General features: G+C 37.3%; 1 protein-coding gene across 1 annotated transcript; it reads left to right on the forward strand.

The window, feature by feature from the left end:
- Positions 1–6984: 6984 nt before the first annotated feature.
- Positions 6985–9660, forward strand: LOC308701954 (uncharacterized protein). Its single transcript, XM_081384449.1, has 6 exons — positions 6985–7072; positions 7463–7783; positions 7881–8219; positions 8764–8823; positions 8969–9049; positions 9161–9660. The coding sequence occupies exons 1-6, from the start codon at positions 7012–7014 to the stop codon at positions 9214–9216; spliced, it is 918 nt and encodes a 305-aa protein (XP_081240575.1). The 5' UTR covers positions 6985–7011; the 3' UTR covers positions 9217–9660.
- The last annotated feature ends 10626 nt before the right edge of the window (positions 9661–20286 follow it).

Genomic DNA, 20286 nt, shown 5'->3' on the forward strand with positions numbered 1-20286 from the left:
TTGAATCTTAGTGTTGTACATGGAATGATACTTTTCTTCACATTTTGTTTGTATTAATTCATGGGTTGTGTGTTTGAGGTACTGTGTGTTTGCTTCTAAAATGATGTGTGTACTGGTAATCCATAGGTTATGGGGACCAAATTACCCCAAAAGTATAGTAATACCAGTAAATTACATGCAAACAATCTTATAAATCCACACAGAATGATGTTTTCTGAAAATGTAAAAATGCTAAATGTTTTCTGTGATGGATAGGTTTAGGTACCTTTGTATGAGGGAGAAAATGATTGTGCATAATAAGCATCATTGTCCTCCAGACTCTTTATAAATGAGTTAAAGGGATAGTTCACTTTAAAATGAAAATTCTGTCATCATACTCGCCCTCAAAAGTTGTTTCAAACCTGTATGAATTTATTTCTTCTGCTGAACACAAAGGAAGATATTTAAAAAAATGTCAGTAACGAAACAGTTAACTGATCCCATTGACTTCCATAGTATTTTTTTTCCCTACTATGGAAGTTAATGGGACCAGTTAACTGGTTGGTTACTGACATTTAAATTGAATTTGTGTTGATTGTAACTAGGTTAAGATTTTTTTATTCAAATTTGAAATAAATTGCAACTTTATAATTTTTTTTTTAATTACAAATGTATTTATATAATAGTGTACATGTATATTACATTAAAGTATATTTTAGTCCACATTAATTGCTTGTCGGTATATTTGGAAGTACAATTTTATCATATTTCAAAGTTCAAATAAAAATGTATGAAAGTCCCACTTAAGTTGTTCCAAAAAAGCACTCTTAATTTCAACTAATTTCATTTAATTTGAGCTTAATCTGTGATACATTTGAAATCAATTACATGCAATACGTTTGTAGAAAACATTACACTTAATTCACAATTAAGTGTATTGTTAGCTGACATTAAAGTATATTTTAGTTCACATGAATTGCTTGTCAGTTCATTAAACTACACTTTAACTATATTTTAAATACACTGAAAGTACTTATTAAATATGTATTAAAGTCCCATTTATGTTTTAAAAAAGCATTCAAAAGTTCAACTAATTGCATTTAATATTAACTTAATTTGTGATACATTTGAAATTAAATACAAATAAAATTCACTTAAGCGGTGACATTACATTTAATTCACACTTAAGTGTATTGTTAACTGACATTAAAGTACATTTTAGTTCACATTAATTGCTTGTCAATGCATTGAGCAGTGCACTTTAAATCAATTTTAAAGACACTAGAAGCAATTATGAAAGTAAATATAAAGTTGTATTAAAGTCCCACTTAAGTGGTACCAAAAAAATCACTCTTAATGACAACTTATTGCATTTTATTTCAACTTAATATGTGATATATTTCAAATCAATTATACTAATGTACATTCAGACCGGTGAAAACATTGCATTTGAGTTACACTTAAGTGTATACATTTAAAGTATATTATTTGTATAATAAGTACACTTTATAAAAGTACACTAAAGTGCATTTTTTTTCACAAGGGGTTTCATATCAATAGTAACCTTGTCTGTCGGTGTCAGTCCTCTTTGCTTCATGATTTTCCTCTGCGTGAGAAACTGGATGTGTGTCGTGAGAGCGAGTGAAAAGTGTCGATTGCGTGATTCTCAGCATTGGCAGCCCTGCATGAAGTCAAATTAATTTCCATAACACACCACTGAGGATTTGTTCTGCATGATATTAGCACTGACCAGCAGGTGTCGCTGTGTGCATTCGAGACCTGAAGAAATCAACCACTTTTACACACATCAGGCTGGAAAGCTTTAAAGCTTCATGAAGCTTCATCTCACCATCACTACCTTCAGGTTCACTCAGCTCAACAGTTATACGCTATATTAGCAATAATGATTATTTTGGGGGACATGGATGAGCTTTGATTGGTGGTTCCATCATGCACTGCAACACTGTAAAAAAAAACTGTAAATTTACAGGAAACGGTCTGTATTTTTTTACAGAATTTTGCCGTTTTGTCATTATACAGTGAATACCTGTTATTTTACAGATATTTGTTGTAATTTAAAGGTCCACTATTAAATTTACAGGTAATTGCTTTTATTTTGGTTTTACATTAATTTTACGTTTTTTAAAGGAAATTCTCTGTAATTTTATATGGTTATGTGTAATTTTACATAAAAAATTAAGTAATATTTTACAGATTATTTCTGTGGAATTAGAAAACAAAGAAAATAAGGTATAACTGCAGAAATCAGCAGTCACTTAACATGTTTTCCTTAAAGATTATTAAGCATGTGGGGGTTAAAGTGAGTTTTAAGATTTGTACACACATTAGGCAAGCCTATTTAATTATTTATAGTCTTTTAATTTTGTCTTGCAAATAGATGTTCATTTTGATCATCATTTGTATTTGCCCGTAAATTTCATATAGGCCTATATTTTATGTCTTTTATGAATCGTTTTTCCAAATCTGCGTGGCTTTGTGTGCGTTTGTATGTATGTATGTGTGTGTGTGTGTGTGTGTGTGTGTGTGTGTGTGCCCGCGCGCGCGCAGATTCAAATTATCCGCCATTACGTTTCTTTGCTGCTAGTCCCGCCCACAACAGTTAGCTACAGGTCTGTCTCTGTCGTCGATCTGTGTCAAGGGCAAGCGGGAGATTTGAAGTTTCAGTCTACGCTCGTGAAGTAGTCGTGGATTGTGATCACAGTGGTTCAAAGCTATAATCGTATTCGACAGAAGCAGCCAGCTGTGAGCAGGAGCGCTGAACACATATTAGTTGTTTGTAGTCTGGGTGTCAGTCCAGAAATAACGCGCCCTTTTTCAGTGAGCCTGGTTCGTCGTCACAGCAGACCTCATCCCGACCGATCAACGGCTGAGGTAAGAGTCTCATACTACATGTGTGTACGATATTTTATATTACATTTGTGTTAAGTGGTTAGACAGTTTCCATGCTAACGTTAGCATTCTTAAATGATGTTCAGTTATAACTGGGTCAGGGCAAAACACTGAAAATGCAGCATGCGTTTTTTAATTATCGATCTGTGTTAAGAAAGATCAGTTGAACCCAACCCACATCTCTACTTGTTAACTTAAAGACCTAAAACAATCTTTTGTAGACTTGTTATTCATATTAAAGTCCATAATTGTGTATAAAATCTTCGTTATGATAGTCAGTAACATTAAACCAATAAATGGCGGGATATTTTGAAACACTGTCTGGAAGCTGAAAACTTTTCTCTTAAAAAACATACTTTATTTTATTATAATAAAATTGTAGTAAACACGTTTTTAGCTGATTTTTTACCATTGTAACGTTAATAGCCACAGTTTTACTAAAAATAGGCCTACCGTGTTTCTTTTGTTTATTTCGTAATAGTTAACATGACTAACTTTATTAAGACCGTTAAGAAATCGAAATACTGTAACTTAACGTACTTGTTAATGATACAGGAAAGCCTAGAACAGGAAGACTAGAATATGAATACAACATGATGAACCCCTAGGACCTAGGTGTGCAGCTAGGTCACAGTAAATCATATTCATTTAACATTACTTTCTATAAATGTAACTTAGCTAAAATCACATGGCAGCTCAAAATATTACTGTTAGCCTTTCCAGCTCAGCTTCAAGATCATAGTCATTTGAGTTTTTGCATTGTCCCAATGGAACATATTCTGACATGTGTAAATCTAATACTGAGTTTTAAAATAACGTGTGTGTGTGTGTGTGTGTGTGTGTGTGTGTGTGTGTGTGTGTGTGTGTGATTTCAGGTCACGTGGAAAGCAGATGATCATGGCAAACAAGGTATGGGAAGAATTCACTAAAACATAAAAATCATAACAGTTCTGATTCCATATGTTCATAACAGTCTTCTGATTCCAAATGATTGCACTAAAAGTATGCACAAGGTTTGGATTTGCTACAGCAAGATTACGATTGTGTTAGATTCCACCCATCTTTCTTTTTTTCATTTTTTTTTAACTACCCACTAAGCAAAATGATGTCTGAAAGACTTCTTTTCAATGTCTTTGTTACAAAAATCAGACGTTGAAATGCCGTCCACTGAGGAGCCAGAATGAAAGTTATGACGTCTTTTTTTGACGTGTTCTGCACGTCCGATATAGACGTTCATCGAACCTTCGTACAAGGTTAAAACTAGTTCAGATGTGGCCATTGTGGACATATTTCAACATCATTTATGGTCTCATTTAGACATAATTACTTTGACTATTGCTGTCTTATGATCTTAGTGAGAATGAACAGAGGTTTAGATGTTGATATTCGTTTAATTTGAAGTGTCACCATTGTGGTGATCAATGTTTGCTTCAGTTGGGCTCTTGGTCCCCGTTCCTTTTATTTTAACTTTTCTTTGGCTGCTGTAACAGTGTGTTTGTGTAACACAATTGTTGTGGCAGAGAAAGCCTAGAAAAAGTATGAGGTGTTATCAGTTCAATGTTGATGATGACATAATTATCACAAAAATGGGCCTTTAATATTGTGTTTAAAGTTTTGTGTTTATATTTGCCGTTAATAACCACCAACCTTTTGGAACTGCATTATTGGTGAAGGTGTATTTATTTGAAGGTGTATAAAAAGCATGTGCACATTATGTTTTGAGCAAGAGTATCATACAGTCACACACAGACATCAAGATTTTGGATATGAATCACAACAACGGTGACAACCAAAAAAAGCTTGGGAATTAAGGATGAGTTTTGTACTATGAAAGCTACCCATCATGCATTGCAGCATGAAGCTTTTTTTTAAATTGTCACCATTGTTGGAAATCATATGCACAATCTTGATGTCTGTGTGTGACTGTATGATACTCTTGCTCAAAACATCATGTGCACATGGTTTTTATACACCTTCAAATAAGTGATCATTTTAATGTTTTTGGCACCAATAATGCAGGTTGTTGGTTATTAATGGCAAATATAAACACAAAACTTTAAACACAATATTAAAGGCCCATTTTGTGATGATTATGGAGTCATCAACATTGAGCTGATAACACCTCAAACTTTTTCTAGGCTTTCTCTGCCACAACAATTGTGTTACACAAACACACTGTTACAGCAGCCAAAGAAAAGTTAAAATAAAAGGAACGGGGACCAAGAGCCCAACTAAAGCAAACATTGATCACCACAATGGTGACACTTCAAATTAAACAAATATCAACATCTAAACCTCTGTTCATTCTCACTAAGATCATCTAACAGCAATAATCAAAGTAATTATGTCTAAATGAGACCATAAATGATGTTGAAATATGTCCACAATGGCCACATTTTAACTAGTTTTAACCTTGTACGAAGGTTCGATGAACATCTATATCGGACGTGCAGAACACGTCAAAAAAAGACGTCATAACTTTCATTCAGGCTCCTCAGTGGACGGCATTTCAACCTTCGATTTTTGTAACAAAGACATTGAAAAGACGTCTTTCGGACATCATTTTGCTTAGTGGGGCTCTGTCATTTAGAAACATGACTTTTCCTATCACTACTATCTTAATGACACATATCTTTTAATCCAGCTAGATGATCTGACGGTTGCTGCTCGCATCTCAGCCTACCTGATGGAAAATTCTTGCTGGATGAATGACCTTCACCTTTAAATCAGCCTTGCCAAGACAGAACTGCTTATGGTTCAGCTTTCAGCCAAAACATACTTGCTGTGATCCTGCTGATTTGCCTTATCATTAGGAGGATCAGGCCCTTCCTATCGGAGCTACACAACTCTCTTGTTCTATCCAGACTGGGCTATTGTAATGCTCTCCTGGCAGCTCTTCCAGTGTCAGTCAAACCTCTGCAACTGATCCAGATGCTGCAGCAAGAGTTGTCTTTAAAGGTAGCCCTATGCCTAAACTCACTGCTTCCGATCTATGTGTCTCCAGAAGCATGTGTTCTGCAAGTGAACGGCGCCTTGTGGTGCCATCATCCCAAAGAGACACAAAACCACTTTCACTGACATTTACCTGGACTGTTTCCTGGTGGTGGAATGACCGGCGCAACGCAACACATTTTCAAGAAACTGCTAAAGATCCATCTTTTTCATAAACACTTCACCCAATAATACTAAATCTTTGTTAAAAAAAAAAAACACCTTTCTATGTGTACTGTGCTAGACTAACTGGGACTTGTCACTGCACTTGTTGCTTTTTATTATCTTTAATTATTATCTTAATTGGTTAGTCACTTTGGATAAAATGTAATTGTAAATGTTAAAATAAGTTATACTGTAAAGGAATACGGTAATTGCTTTTTATTGTGGATATTTTTACATGTTCTAAATTATATACTAAGCTTCTATTTCCTATCAATCACTTATCTTGATGTTTAGTGTTTGTTCAATTACTAATACTGTAAATATGCAGGTAATTTGTACTCATACATTTAGTTAATTTAAAAGAAATTGACTGTACATTTGCTATTATTAAGAACTTAATTAGAGATGTTGTGAAATTGGATCTGTACAAATAAAAATTAAAACTGTAAATTTACAAACATTTGTATTTGAATTTATGTACTTGTGTGCATTTTTATACATATTTTCATTGTTATTTTACACATAAAAACTATATTAAAAGAAAATTACTGTAGATAGACAGCATTATTATATAAAATAATTTTATAAAACCTTAAATTTACAGTATTTAATTGTTTTAAAGGTGTATATGACTTTTTAAAACATTAAAAATCCCAATAATTACATAAGATTTAATGTAATATTAAAGATATAATCTGTTATTTAATTATGGAAAATTACTGTATTTTAACGAGATTGTTTTTTCCTGTTATTTTACGGTAATTTTCTGGCGCCCCAGCTGCCGGAATAATACCGTTTTTTTACAGGTTTTTTTTTTACAGTGAACATAAGGCTTTATGTTTATTTCACCAGTGATGGTTGGTTGGTCAGATGAGAGGAAGTTAATGACCACAGGAAGAGCTGATGATGTTTAAAGGAGGAGCTGTAACTATATATAATGAAGAGGAAGACTGACAGAAACAGAAAATGGCTGATAAGTGTGATCTGTGTCTGCTGGGACTGATCATTCTCTCTTCACTTCTCACAGGTAAAGAAATCTGTATTTTCTCTAAAGACATTTAGTGGAATTAGTCTGGAAAGAGTTCATTTGAACATGCTCAGTTTATTCTTGCACACATTCACGTTGTGATCTCAGAGTTGTGTATTGATACACACAGATCATACTGTATTATTCCTGATACTGGACATAGTGTCACTCAAACATCTGATGATGAAGAATTATCTTCATATAAAGAGTGTGTCAGTGATTTGAACAGCTCTCTGATAAAGACTAATAGTTTATTCTGGAGAGTGTGTTGTTTGCTTTAAGTCAGGAAAAATACTATGATTTAAAACTTCTGCTTTTTATGCTGGTGTGTTTTATAGTGTCATTTATTAATATATATCATAATGATCACTGAGATATACTGTGTTTCAGGAACCAGTGGAGTGACTTATGATGAAGTGTTCATCAGTTCTGGTGAAAATGTCTCTCTGTCCTGTAATAATGCTCTTTCTGACTGCAAATCAACTACATGGGTCTATTCTAACAGACATTCAGGGAGAGTTGAACTGATTACTGGAGGAATAAAGAAGAACGACACAGAGAGACATGAGAGACTGAGTCTGGAGTCTGACTGCTCTCTGAACATCAAGAACGTCACAGAAGAAGATTCTGGATTATACAGATGCAGACAATATGTGAATGGAGAACAACAAGGAACTGATGATGCTGGTATTTATCTGCATGTTTTTCATGGTAAGTTTATGATTATGTGGTCAATTTAAAAAGGGCAGATTCTCCCTTTAAACTCAGATGATGATTGAAGAGTCTGTGATTTGTGTCTTGTGTTCAGTTTCAGTGTCTTCATCATCATCATCTTCATCCTCACAGACTGAGATCAGTCCAGGCCGCTCTGTGACTCTCTCCTGTCAGTTGTATTCTGCATTCTCCTGTTCTTATTGGGTCTATTCTGGGAGAGTTAAGCTGTTGTGGGTGAATCAGGCTGGTGTTGATCTGAAGACAGACTCCAGATATCAGATATTATTATCATCAGATCCAGATCAAGATCGCTGTATCATCCTCACTCTGACTACAACACTCCTGAATGAAGATGACAACAGAGAGTGGAGATGTCAGCTTACTCTCAGAAATCAACTCAAGACCTCAGTCAGATACACTGTCAAGTATTCAGGTGAGAAAACACTCTTTTCTGACAGATTTGTGAAAACTTCCACAGATTGGCTCTACTCTTTCTGATGGCTTCATACGTTTTGGAGTTGTAAAATATTAGTGGTCAAAGTCATAAACTGCATAACAATCCTTATAATTCCCAATATTGGCCTCCTACATGGGTCATACATGATATATTGCATAAATCAGACGAGTGTATTAAAGCCTAGTATGACCCATGTAGGAGGTCGGCTTTAGGAATTATAAGGCTTATGTCCTTCATTCAAGCTGAAGGTTTATTTGCAGAAGCTCAACTGTGTTTCACTCTCATATAAACCAGGAATAAATTATACAGTAATACAGTTATACAGTAATACAGTACAGTCTCTTCTCAACTACTGCCATTCTCCTCCTGACAGCTTGAGAGTGAAGTAAGAAGATAATAGATGACAGACTCGTGCACATATTCATCATTTCTGTGATGTGAAGCTCCAGTATTATGTGATGATGATGTTGTGTATATGTGGCATTATGTGTTGAACTGAACTAACAGACGTGATCCACAGATCCAGCTGATACAGCATCAGAAACTGGAGTCAGTGTGACTGCTGGATCATTATACAGAGGTACGACACGTTCATTTATACTGACAGCTTTATAACATTAAACTATCAGTCAGTCTGTAAATGCTTCATCAATAACTGTTGATAGTTGAATACCCTTGACTTCAGTCATGTACAGTTTCTCTTCTTCCTCTCATGTTTCCTGCAGTGATTGTGAGTATTGTTGAGATCGCAGTGTTTGCTGCTCCTACTGTGATTCTTCTTCAGATCATCTGTGCAAGAAGAGCTGGTGAGTTTTGAGCCGCACACAATCTGATGATTCACACTCATCTGATCTGGAACAATCTGCAATCATGATAAAAACACATACGAGAGGTCAGTCAATGCTTTTATTTTGCAGGGAGGAAGGACTCGAAGCACCCAGAGGAAATAGAGATGCCGACAATATTACAATAAAATACTGATGAGTTTAGAGCCAATCTGCAGCAATATTTACAATAGCAAAAACTTACAGAGGATTGTTCATTGTTTTATTTTCTTCTTCTCAGAAAACAGAGAAAAAACTCTGAGCACTTATAGTGACATAATCAAGTTTAGATTAAAATGTTTTTTGTTTTTTTTAAACATAAAAAGCCAGATTTATTTTCACTTATATGGATTTTATGGATATATTTGCCTACAGTGTTGAAAGTCATTCTCTTGCGCTTCATATGTAAACTGCTTTAAATATAATATTAATACAGTAATGGACAGACTCAGACTGTATAATCTCTCTCTGTTCTGTGTGATGGAGCTGATTTGAGGATTCTTGGATCTTGTCTGTTCATTCCTGTTTTTAGCATCTTTTTTCATTTTGAATGATTGCTATAATTTTCTTAATAAACCTCTGCAGTTGTGTTTAATAAGTCTCCTTTCCTGAGATGTTTGTTCCCCTTCATGAGCTCGTAATGTATCGTAATATAGAATAGTAAGTGTGAGTATTAATGGGTCGAGTGTTGATGAAATATATGTGTTTTCAGACGTTTCTTGAAGATGGCTAAAGCCTCATCAGCTCAGGTTGAGTTTGGCAGGTCGTTCCTCCAGCAGGAACAGTCCAGGTGAAGGTCTGTGAAAGTGATTCTGTGTCTCTTTGAGATGATGCACCACAAGACACCGTTCACTTGCAGAACACAAGCTTCTGGAGACACATCGGTCTGGAGTAGTGAGTTTAGGTGTAGAGGAGCAGAGCCAGTGGTTGTTCTGTAGGAAAACATCAGGGCCTTGAATCTGGTGTGAGCGGCTGTTGGAAACCAGCGCAGGTTTATGAGGAGAGGAGTGGAGAAGGGAGAAGAAATTAGATTTCTGATTGGCTACAGCAGTCAGATGACATCACAGGTGCCCTGATAGGCTGTAAAACATCATCAGCTCTTTTGTCTTCAGAAAGCTGTTTGTCTGTAAAAGTGTCACACAGATGGATGGTTGGGTTAAAAAGTGCATCACGTCATGGAAATGCTCCACTACACCTGATGATGTGTGATCTGTTTTGGAGCAAAGCAAGCTGGGTTAACTCTCGAGGGTCTGGCTGTACTCAGTGCGATCGATTCACAGTGAAGAAGCTCCGCTCCCGCCTGGCTCTCTTTAAGAGGGATGGGAGCAAAGCATTTGCACATAGCGGTCCTGTCCCACTGCTTTGTTTATGAGGCTCACAGGTGGAGCTGGCGGAGGAGTTTGAGTCGGATCTCTGCCTTTATCAAAACTCAGCCGCTAGCTCCTCATGCCCAAACCAGAAGCAGCGGCAGGCCCGTCCGATCCGGCAGAGAGCATGTTGTTGGCCCAGTCTATCTCTGAGGAGAGTTGAGACAGATGTTTTAAGTAAGCCTGTCTCCTCCCTCTCTCCAGGAGTTGGACATGACGACCCTTGCCATGGCCGGTGGAAAAGAGGAATCTCCTCCAGATAGATTAGAGGAGTGATTCCTTGCCAGGCATGTGTGGCAGTGGGCCCGGCTGGAGGAGATTCCTGTTGCACACCAAGGCGATGTTGCAAGCCGACTAAATGAAGGACCTCATCAAGGCGAGGGAGTGTCTCCAGATGCAGTCCTGGAGCTCCGGCGCTCCATAAACCTCCTGAAGTCCTGAGCCATCGGCCGCTGTCTTCCTGCAATAGTTGCCATTGAGTGGCATCTGTGGGTAAACCTTTTGGGGCTCAAGGAGGAATAAAAGTCTTCCGGGCTTTTAATAACACCATTGAGACAGTGGTCCAGAAGTTCAGGGAGGCAGAAGTTAAATCAGTGGTGCTTGAGAAATACATCCCAGATCTATCTTCCAGAACATCTGTAGTGTTGATAAAGGAGGCTAGATCTGATCTTTGTTCCTCAGAGTGAACAGCACATTATAATCCATGTGTAGCAACACTCCCTGAGACAGATTAAAGGGGGGGTGAAATACTCATTTTCACTCAATCTCCTGTTAATCTTGAGTACCTATAGAGTAGTATTGCATCCTTCATATCTCCAAAAAGTCTTTAGTTTTATTATATTTATAAAAGAAAGATAGGCTGTACCGAGTCTTTCCGGAAAAAAACGAGCGTCTGGAGGCGGGCCGTGTGGGCGAAGCTAAAGCTGTGCTAACGCGCCGAGCTAGTAACACACAGAGACAATAGAAGCAGTTTTACTCACCGAACCTTTATCATTGTGACTGCTCGATCCTTAACCTGTTAACCGTTGCCAGTGCGCGGGCGCACTGAAGCGTTTTTTTTTATATATAGTTCAAAGTTACTATCAGATTTAATGTTATACCTTGACAAACTATACATCATTAAAAAGATATAAGACTCAAGTTTCAGTATTTGACCACTATTGTATTCTGAGAAACTTATAGCGACAGTTATTTCTTAATTTGTGTCAGTTATGAAATGAAAAAATGAGTCGATACCTTTGATATGAATTATGCGCGTCAGCCGCTTTCATTCATAAAAAAACTCCCGTGCTGTCGTCATGACAGCGATACACAAAACAACTTCCCTCAGGGCTTTAGCTCAAAAATGTGCATATTTGGAGAAATATTGATATATTCTCATAGGTTTACATCCGATTTCTATAGACAGGAATAATATTTATTGAATTTATACCCAAATGCGTCGATGTAATCATTATGAGCGCTTCTTACTGAGATGTGTTGTGTTTTCAATTCATACCAATAGCCTGAGGGCGCTATTATGCACAATAATAGTCCATATATGGAACATGAAGAAGAGCCATGATCATGTGACATTCCAGGACGTCACTGATACACACAAAGCTAACAAGATATCGCTGTAACATGCAGATAAAGATGTTTTGAAGACAATAAACATGTTTGCAATGATATTTGAGTTACCTGTGTTTTTTCAAGCCATGCCAGGTATTTCCATAATAATAGATTGTCTTTATAATGTAATGCTAATCTATATAGACTGTCATTGTGCAGAATACCATACAATAGTATATTTTCTGTCTGATCTTTTTATCTGAAGCCAAATTAGATCACAGAAGATTATTTAAAACACTCGACTTGCGTTATAAATTAAGTTTGAAGCACAAACATGGTTTTAATCTCATAAATTGTCATGTATTGATGGTGTGCTAAGCTAACATGCTAGCTAGCCCTAGGTGCACCTGCAACCTAGAAATTTATACTTTTATGATGTTTTGAATGCTTACTGAAAGTTTCTTTATTCAAGAAATGCATTTGATACAGTTTAAATGTGAGGTGAACTTTGAGAAAAGAAATTAGGGACTGAAACCCTATGAATAGCCTGTGAATAGCCAGTCGTTAGTAACTATAATGCAGACAAAAGAAATGCATATTTAGAGCCATAACCAGGCTGGAGAGGTGTGAATGTGTGCAGGGGGAGACTGAGACTGAATGGGGCTTGTCTGCACCACAAAACAATAGAGACAATATACTGGATAGATGCTTAGAAGATGACAATAAACATCAGTAGCATTTTAGCGTCAAATCCAAATAAAGTCATTGACATGGTCTTGAAAAACATTTAACTAAATACAGAGTTTTGGACTTATTATCTTCCGATTTTAAACATAAAATGTTTAGACATGTGGCTTTGGCTGTAGTGCATTTCTAGATTGCTGCAGTGCCAACTTCAATTTTATTTTCATAAGGATGTTTCATAAAAAATAATTTCTAATAACTTTACAAAACTTTGAAGCTATTTATAACAATTTTTTTCATTATGACAATAATTAATTCTACATTTACAATAAACTGCCAGGTGTCAGCTTTCAAATGAGATCATACTTGTGCTTTTAGTGCAAAGGGTTCATGAACTGTATCTGTTTCAGTTTGGGTATGTAATTTCTGGGGATTTTTTAAAAATGGGGTTGCAGCTTAACAGGTTAAGCATTAGACGATCTGCAAATCCGTCGATCTGGGCTTTGTTTATAAAACAATCATCGTCGAAATGCAGGGAACAAACAGTCTACACAACTCCGTTTATGCTCAGGAAAAACAAACTCCATCCACTGGTGCCATAACGCCGGGTTCTTTGGGAATCTGTGCAGGGTTGTCTTGCCCTGGCAACCAAAAACACACTTCTTTGGTGACATTGGCTTCCCAAAAGCCGGGCAGGGCGCTTTGATGGCGAACTGCTTTCGCTCTCTTGCTCTGGTCTACGAGTGCGCGCGCCCGCGCTATTGCGGCAGAAGTGCCCTTAGGACCCATATAAGGAAATTCCGTTACATCTGACGTCACACATGCCAATACTCGAAAAAAACTTTCCGAAACTTGTGACAAACCGGAAGGACAATTTTTGGCACAGAAATACTCCTTCAAAACGTACAATTTAATTTTTGAAACTTTGTCCATGTTTAGCATGGGAATCCAACTCTTTAACAGTGTAAAAAACTCAGTATGCATGAAATAGCATTTCACCCCCCCTTTAATCTCTTCTTTAGAGACGCTCATGTAGTGTGTGCAATTACTTTCTCTTTGACCAAACTGGAACTGATGCTAATAATTACATTTAAAATACTTTTTCATAATTCAGGAGTCATGGATAGTGGATATCTTTTAAGTAACAAAACAATTTTATCACAAATAAGGTAATGATTTTATTTCTAGAATTTAACTGCATGCAGGAAACTGCTAAAATAAGGAAGTGAAACTAACAGCAATGCTCTCGTGTGCAAAAGAATATCCTTGTGTTCAGAGTACATGTGTGTTGAGCCAGTGCAGTTCACAATATGCTCTTCTCAGACATGTTTCACACATATGTAAAGACACTTAACTGTGGTATAGTGTCAATAAATATCAACTCTAGCATGATTTACACACTCAGATTATCAGGAGTATGACAGCGCCAACATGTGTATTACATGGTTCATGATACTTTAACATATACACAAGTAACGCCCTATCCCTTAGATTTAAGCGGGAGGGGTCCTGGTTTATTTGGAAAAATTCCATTGCCAGATGATGATAATGTTTATAATAAATAGATTTCTCTTTACAGCGTGGTGTCTGTGGGCTGTGCTCTAAGTGTGACACTACATGATTTCCGTAGTGTTTTCGTAGCTATGATCTCACTGTTGAGGTCTGGAAACATGTTACTGCTGAGTGAGAGAACTCACAGTTTGACCACAATAGAGCCGTGATCATCTCTGAACCCAGTTGATGAATTTAAAGACTGCCCTTCTGCTGGTTCTGGCATCGGTCCAGAGAGTTGGCGATCTGTCTTATCTACTCTTTCAGTGGACGCATCGTGCCTCAAGTTTGGGCCTAATCTCCAGTCATCCTAACACCTGCCCTCTAGACCCCGTCCCCTCTATACTCCGTCCCCTCACACCTTCTACAAGCCGTCTCTCCCACACTTCTACCTCACACACTTCATCAACTCATCCCTCCATACTGGCATCCCTCCCCTACAGCATTCAAGCAGGCTCGGGTAACTCCACTGCTTAAAAAACCCACATTAAACACATCACTTCATAGTGAAAACACTTGAACGAATTGCTTTCAACCAAGTATCATCCTTCCTGTCTCAGAATAACCAGCAGGATGTCAAACAATCTGTCTTCAAGAAAGGACATTCAACCGAGACAGCGTTACTGTTGGTCACAGAAGCCCTGCAGATCGCCAAAGCTGCTTCCAGATCATCAGTTCTCATTCTCCTGGATCTGTCTGCTGCTTTCGACACTGTGAATCATCAGATCCTTCTGTCCACCCTCTCATCACTGAGTATCACAGGTACTCCTCTCCACTGGTTTGAGTCCTATCTCACAGGTAGATCCTTCAGGGTTGCATGGAGAGGCGAGGTATCCAAAGCACATCAGCTGAGACCACAGGGGTTCCCCAGGGTTCAGTGCTTGGACCCCTCCTCTTCTCCATCTACACCACATCACTGGGACACATCATACAGGCTCATGGTTTCTCTTACTATTGCTATGCTGATGACACACAACTATTTCTCACATTTTAACCAGATGATAAGCCACAAAATCACTCTCCAGAACATTCTCATTCACGGTTCCTTGCTGGTGGAATGATCTCCCCACCCTCATCCGGAATGCAGAATCCCTGACAACATTCAAAAAACAGCTGAAAACTCATCTCTTCCGTGAGCAAAATAATTATTTTATTTTCCTTTAATCCTCCCTTGTCTGACTTATGCTACTCTAAGCAGTGCTTAGAGCTGAACTTTGTATTTTGAGCACTTGTGTTGTTTTTGCCTCTTCATGATTACTCGCTTGCTTTATTCCTCATTTGTAATTCGCTTTGGACAAATGCATTGTCACGGGATGCACACATAAAGGGTAAGATCCATGTGCAGTTTAATGGGGTAATCCGTAATCATAAACCAGCCAGGCAAAGGGTCAAAATCCATACAAAGACAGTCCAAAAACAAGAAACACAACATGAATGGAACTCAGAAGTGCAATCTGACATCAAACAAGGACTCCATGACAATAACTGAAACAGACAGGGTATAAATACACAGATACAAACAATGTGAGTGGGAACAGCTGTGTGCAATGGTCAGTGATGAGTTCAGACAAAGGATTATGGGAAATGCAGTTCATGATGTGGTGATGACGGTATGGGGAAGAGACCTCTAGTGGACACCCAGGGAACACCAACCAGACACTGTGACAGGCATCTGCTAAATGACTAAATGTAAATGATTGGCTCGCCATGTCCAAACCACAGACAGAGCATCCATGGCAGGGACAGATCAGGATTCAATAGGGCAATGACTCAGATGACATAAGAAATAGAAAAAAAGCAAGAAAAACAAAAACCCCGGCTTTGCAGAAACAAAGCCAAAAATAATCATTATTCAGCTGTTCAATAAACTGTTTAAATTAAATAAACTGTCAGTTTCATCACTTTTGATTTGGCCTTAATCTAGATAGTTTCATTCTTCATTCATGTGTATTTCTAACTTTTCCCGTTCGTCTCGATCATTACGTAACATTGCCTCCTAAAAGAATGACAGGTGACAGGTGAGCTCAAGTTGAGCCGAGCTTCCGCTCTGCCAATTATCTCCCAGGGGAGAGGTTTTCGGTTATATAGTCACTCATCTTACTATTGAGTCAGAGGAGGAAAAGAGCTCTTTTGATGAGGCACAGAATGTTTTGTTTATTGCAACAGAATAACGCCGGCGCGTTTTGCTGGATTTTCTTCACATTGTAGCAATATACTGTAAGCCACGGACTTCAAATGATGCAGCCTATGCGTCCTCCGAAGGACGCACCATGTAGCCTCCATAGGATTTCATAATTGTGCAGCCAGGTGTTCCCGATTACCGCTCCAGGCGCCAAGCAACGGTGCGAGAGTATGCTGCCATCCTGATAATTCATTTGATATAATTGAGTAAACAGCTATGGAGCCAGAATTGGCTATTGTCATTTTTATGTTTTATATTTTACTGGAGGACATGGTAAGGATGTTTCAGGTCGTGTACTTTTGGCTTAGCCGAAGATTCAAATGTTCATTTATATCTTACCTTGATGCGATTTTGTAGGCTAGTGTATTCTTTTTATTATGCACATAAATGGACCATGGTAAATATATTTACAAAGGTTTTCAACCGTATTTGAATATAAAACCCAGTTGAATATAAAAAGTCCAGTGCGAATGTTACTCCCGCTCTTCATCGGCAGCTGTCAGTCACTGTTGCTAGGCGACAAGAACAATCGTCAGTAGGCTAGACCGGTCCGAGCGCTTCAGATGCGCCAAATGGGACGGAGCTGTAGTTAGCAACAATTTGTTAATATTGTGGCAATAAGCCTACATTTTGTTACTTTAATTTTTTAAAATAACCAGTGGTGGTATGTAAGGAACTACCCAGCAAGCAATAGCCGTCTTTTCAACGTCTGGGTTAAATATAGACCCGATATAGTCCGGCTATGTGTAACCCACTTTTAGCCCAAATAACATTTAATCTGGATAAATGTATTTTTTTCCAAAATAACTTGTGAGATGTATGATATTCCATCATGTAAGCAAAGTCTACCGTGATTACAAGTTGTTTGGCTTACTTTATTTTAGGCTACATGTTATAGGCTGTGCGTAGCCACGATTTAGCTCTTATTCAGACCCGGCTATGCGTAACCCACTTTTAGCCCAAATAACATTTAATCTGGATAAATGTATTTTTTTCCAAAATAACTTGTGAGATGTATGATATTCCATCATGTAAGCAAAGTCTACCGTGATTACAAGTTGTTTGGTTTACTTTATTTTACATGTTATATGTGTAGGCTGTGCGTAGTCACGATTTAGCTCGTATTCAGACCCGGCTATGCGTAACCCACTTTTAGCCCAAATAACATTTAATCTGGATAAATGTATTTTTTTCCAAAATAACTTGTGAGATGTATGATATTCCATCATGTAAGCAAAGTCTACCGTGATTACAAGTTGTTTGGCTTACTTTATTTTAGGCTACATGTTATAGGCTGTGCGTAGCCACGATTTAGCTTGTATTCAGACCCGGCTATGCGTAACCCACTTTTAGCCCAAATAACATTTAATTTGGATAAATGTATTTTTTTCCAAAATAACTTGTGAGATGTATGATATTCCATCATGTAAGCAAAGTCTACCGTGATTACAAGTTGTTTGGTTTACTTTATTTTACATGTTATATGTGTAGGCTGTGCGTAGCCACGATTTAGCTCGTATTCAGACCCGGCTATGCGTAACCCACTTTTAGCCCAAATAACATTTAATCTGGATAAATGTATTTTTTTCCAAAATAACTTGTGAGATGTATGATATTCCATCATGTAAGCAAAGTCTACCGTGATTACAAGTTGTTTGGCTTACTTTATTTTAGGCTACATGTTATAGGCTGTGCGTAGCCACGATTTAGCTCGTAGGCCTATTCAGACCCGGCTATTGTAGCCCACTTTTAGTCAAAACTGATTGTAGTTTTTTGCCAGGCAGTGCATGAAATGGTTGATATTCCATCATGTTCGCATTGGTATGATATCTACAAGGTTCAATATGTCATTTCACGACATGGTCGATCTGTAGTCACGATTTAGCTCCGAATTGGACGGCTATATGCTGTCTGCTTTAGCCCACCTGGCGAAATCAAAGCAATCTGGTCTACGTACGGCTTGGCTATAGCCCAGATTCAGACCAGCGATCTAGTATAAGAATATTAGTCTTTTAAATGTTTTCGCTCACACAGCTTAATATGTTTTATGTCAAACATTCATACACAATCTACGATAAAAAATCAAATCAAATGCAATTGCATTTCCCAACCGCTAGATGGCACAATCGAAACACTACTGAGACATGTCTACTGGGACTACTGGCATTGCGCGACTAGATCACTTTAGCCAAATTTCGCGAAAACATTTTCCGCAATTTTATTTTACACGAGGCAGCTGTCGGAGAGCAACGGTCTGAGTGAAAATCTGAACATTTATACTTCGATCTTGTAAGTATGCGTGTTATTTTTGATATGTTCATTGTTTAAATTAGTTAGTTGTTATAATGTGTAGGAACCGTGACATTTTAACATTAACATTGCAGAGTACTATTTTTCTCCAAAAAGTTAACGTTACCTGCACGTGTTATTGCAAATGTATCTAAATTAAATGAATGTGGTAAGCATGAAACTATGAAACTTATCATTACTATTTTTTTATTATTAATAAGATACCAGTATATTTTGGTTTTTAAATTACAGTTGATTTAAAGCAAATTTTGTAAGTACTTTATATACAATTTAACAGCAGCATAGTGCAACACGAAAAGAAAAAAAACATAAAGTCTTGTTTGTAAATAATTAAAATATGCAGCATACATTCAGTTTTCAGTGAATTTGTTTCAGATATAAATCTGAATGCTGCTTCTCCATGTTTTGTTTTGACTTTGGAGATATAAAAGTAGCTGGCTACTGTCCCAGATGTCCTGAGAGGTCTGCTCTGGATGGTTCAGTGCATCAGAAGATTAGAAATTCACTTTGGTCTTAAAATGTTACTTTAATAACCAACTGTAGTTTTTTTTATATTAATTTTTTGACAGACAGATAGCCAGTGTAAAAACCTCAGAACTGGAGTGATGTAATCCACTTTTTTTTATTTAGACACTGTTTATTGCAAATTATCCTGCAATCAGTCAACAAAGTACTTGTCAATGACTACCATTAAATGTCTTGTTACCAACATTCATCAAAATATATTTTTTTTGTGTGTGTTCAACAGAAGAAAGACATATACAGGTTTGGAACCAAGTGAAAGTGAGTAAATGATTACATGTTTTTTTTTTTGTTTTTTTTTAAGTGAACTACGCCTATAAGTATCTTTTTATGTTTATTAGAGTTATATGAGTAAGTGATAAAGAATGATTTATAGTGATAGTTCACTTTGAAATTAAATTTTGATATGTTTTAGCTCACCTTATGGGCATCCAAGATGTAGGTGTCTTTGTTTCAATTTTTATATTTTTAGGTCAAACTGTTCTTGTCTGTCAGTCATATAATGCAGGTCTATATGGTCACCACCTGAAAGAGCATGCACAGAGAAGTCCAAATTAAACAATTCCCCACCATAAGTACACACTGATGGCCTAAGACACGAAACGAGCGGTTTGTGTCAAAAACGAACAGTATTTGTATTGTTTTTACCTCTTATACACAGCCACGTCTAAGTGATCTGAGGGCGCGCGTGCTTCGGTGTGTGCGCGTTCTGGCTTAGTCTAAGTGCGGCGCTTGCGCGAATTAAGCCAGAACGCGGACGCATCACACACCTGGAAGCACGCGAGCCCTCATATCACTTGGACGTGGCTGTGTACAAGAGGTAAAAACGATATAAATACTGTTCATTTTCTCACACAGACTGCTCTGAAAAACGCTTCAGTGAGCTCAATTATAGTAACGCCACATTTTTAATGACAGTAACGAGAACGCCGTTTTTAATGGAGGAAGCAATAATTAGATTGATTACTCATTATTGAAAAAAATAACGCCGTTTATTTATAACGGCGTTATTCCCATCACTGTATATGTATATGAAGAGTTCAGATGCAAAA

Source organism: Scardinius erythrophthalmus, assembly GCF_964197995.2.
Source record: "Scardinius erythrophthalmus genome assembly, chromosome: 1".
NCBI lineage: Eukaryota > Metazoa > Chordata > Actinopteri > Cypriniformes > Leuciscidae > Scardinius > Scardinius erythrophthalmus.

Bases quoted from the DNA above. Each gene is read 5' to 3' on its own strand.
- LOC308701954 (XM_081384449.1), top strand. From the start codon at position 7,012: ATGGCTGATAAGTGTGATCTGTGTCTGCTGGGACTGATCATTCTCTCT. The intron at 7,073-7,462 runs GTAAAGAAATCT...ACTGTGTTTCAG, and splicing joins TCTCTCTTCACTTCTCACAG to GAACCAGTGGAGTGACTTAT. The intron at 7,784-7,880 runs GTAAGTTTATGA...TCTTGTGTTCAG, and splicing joins TTATCTGCATGTTTTTCATG to TTTCAGTGTCTTCATCATCA.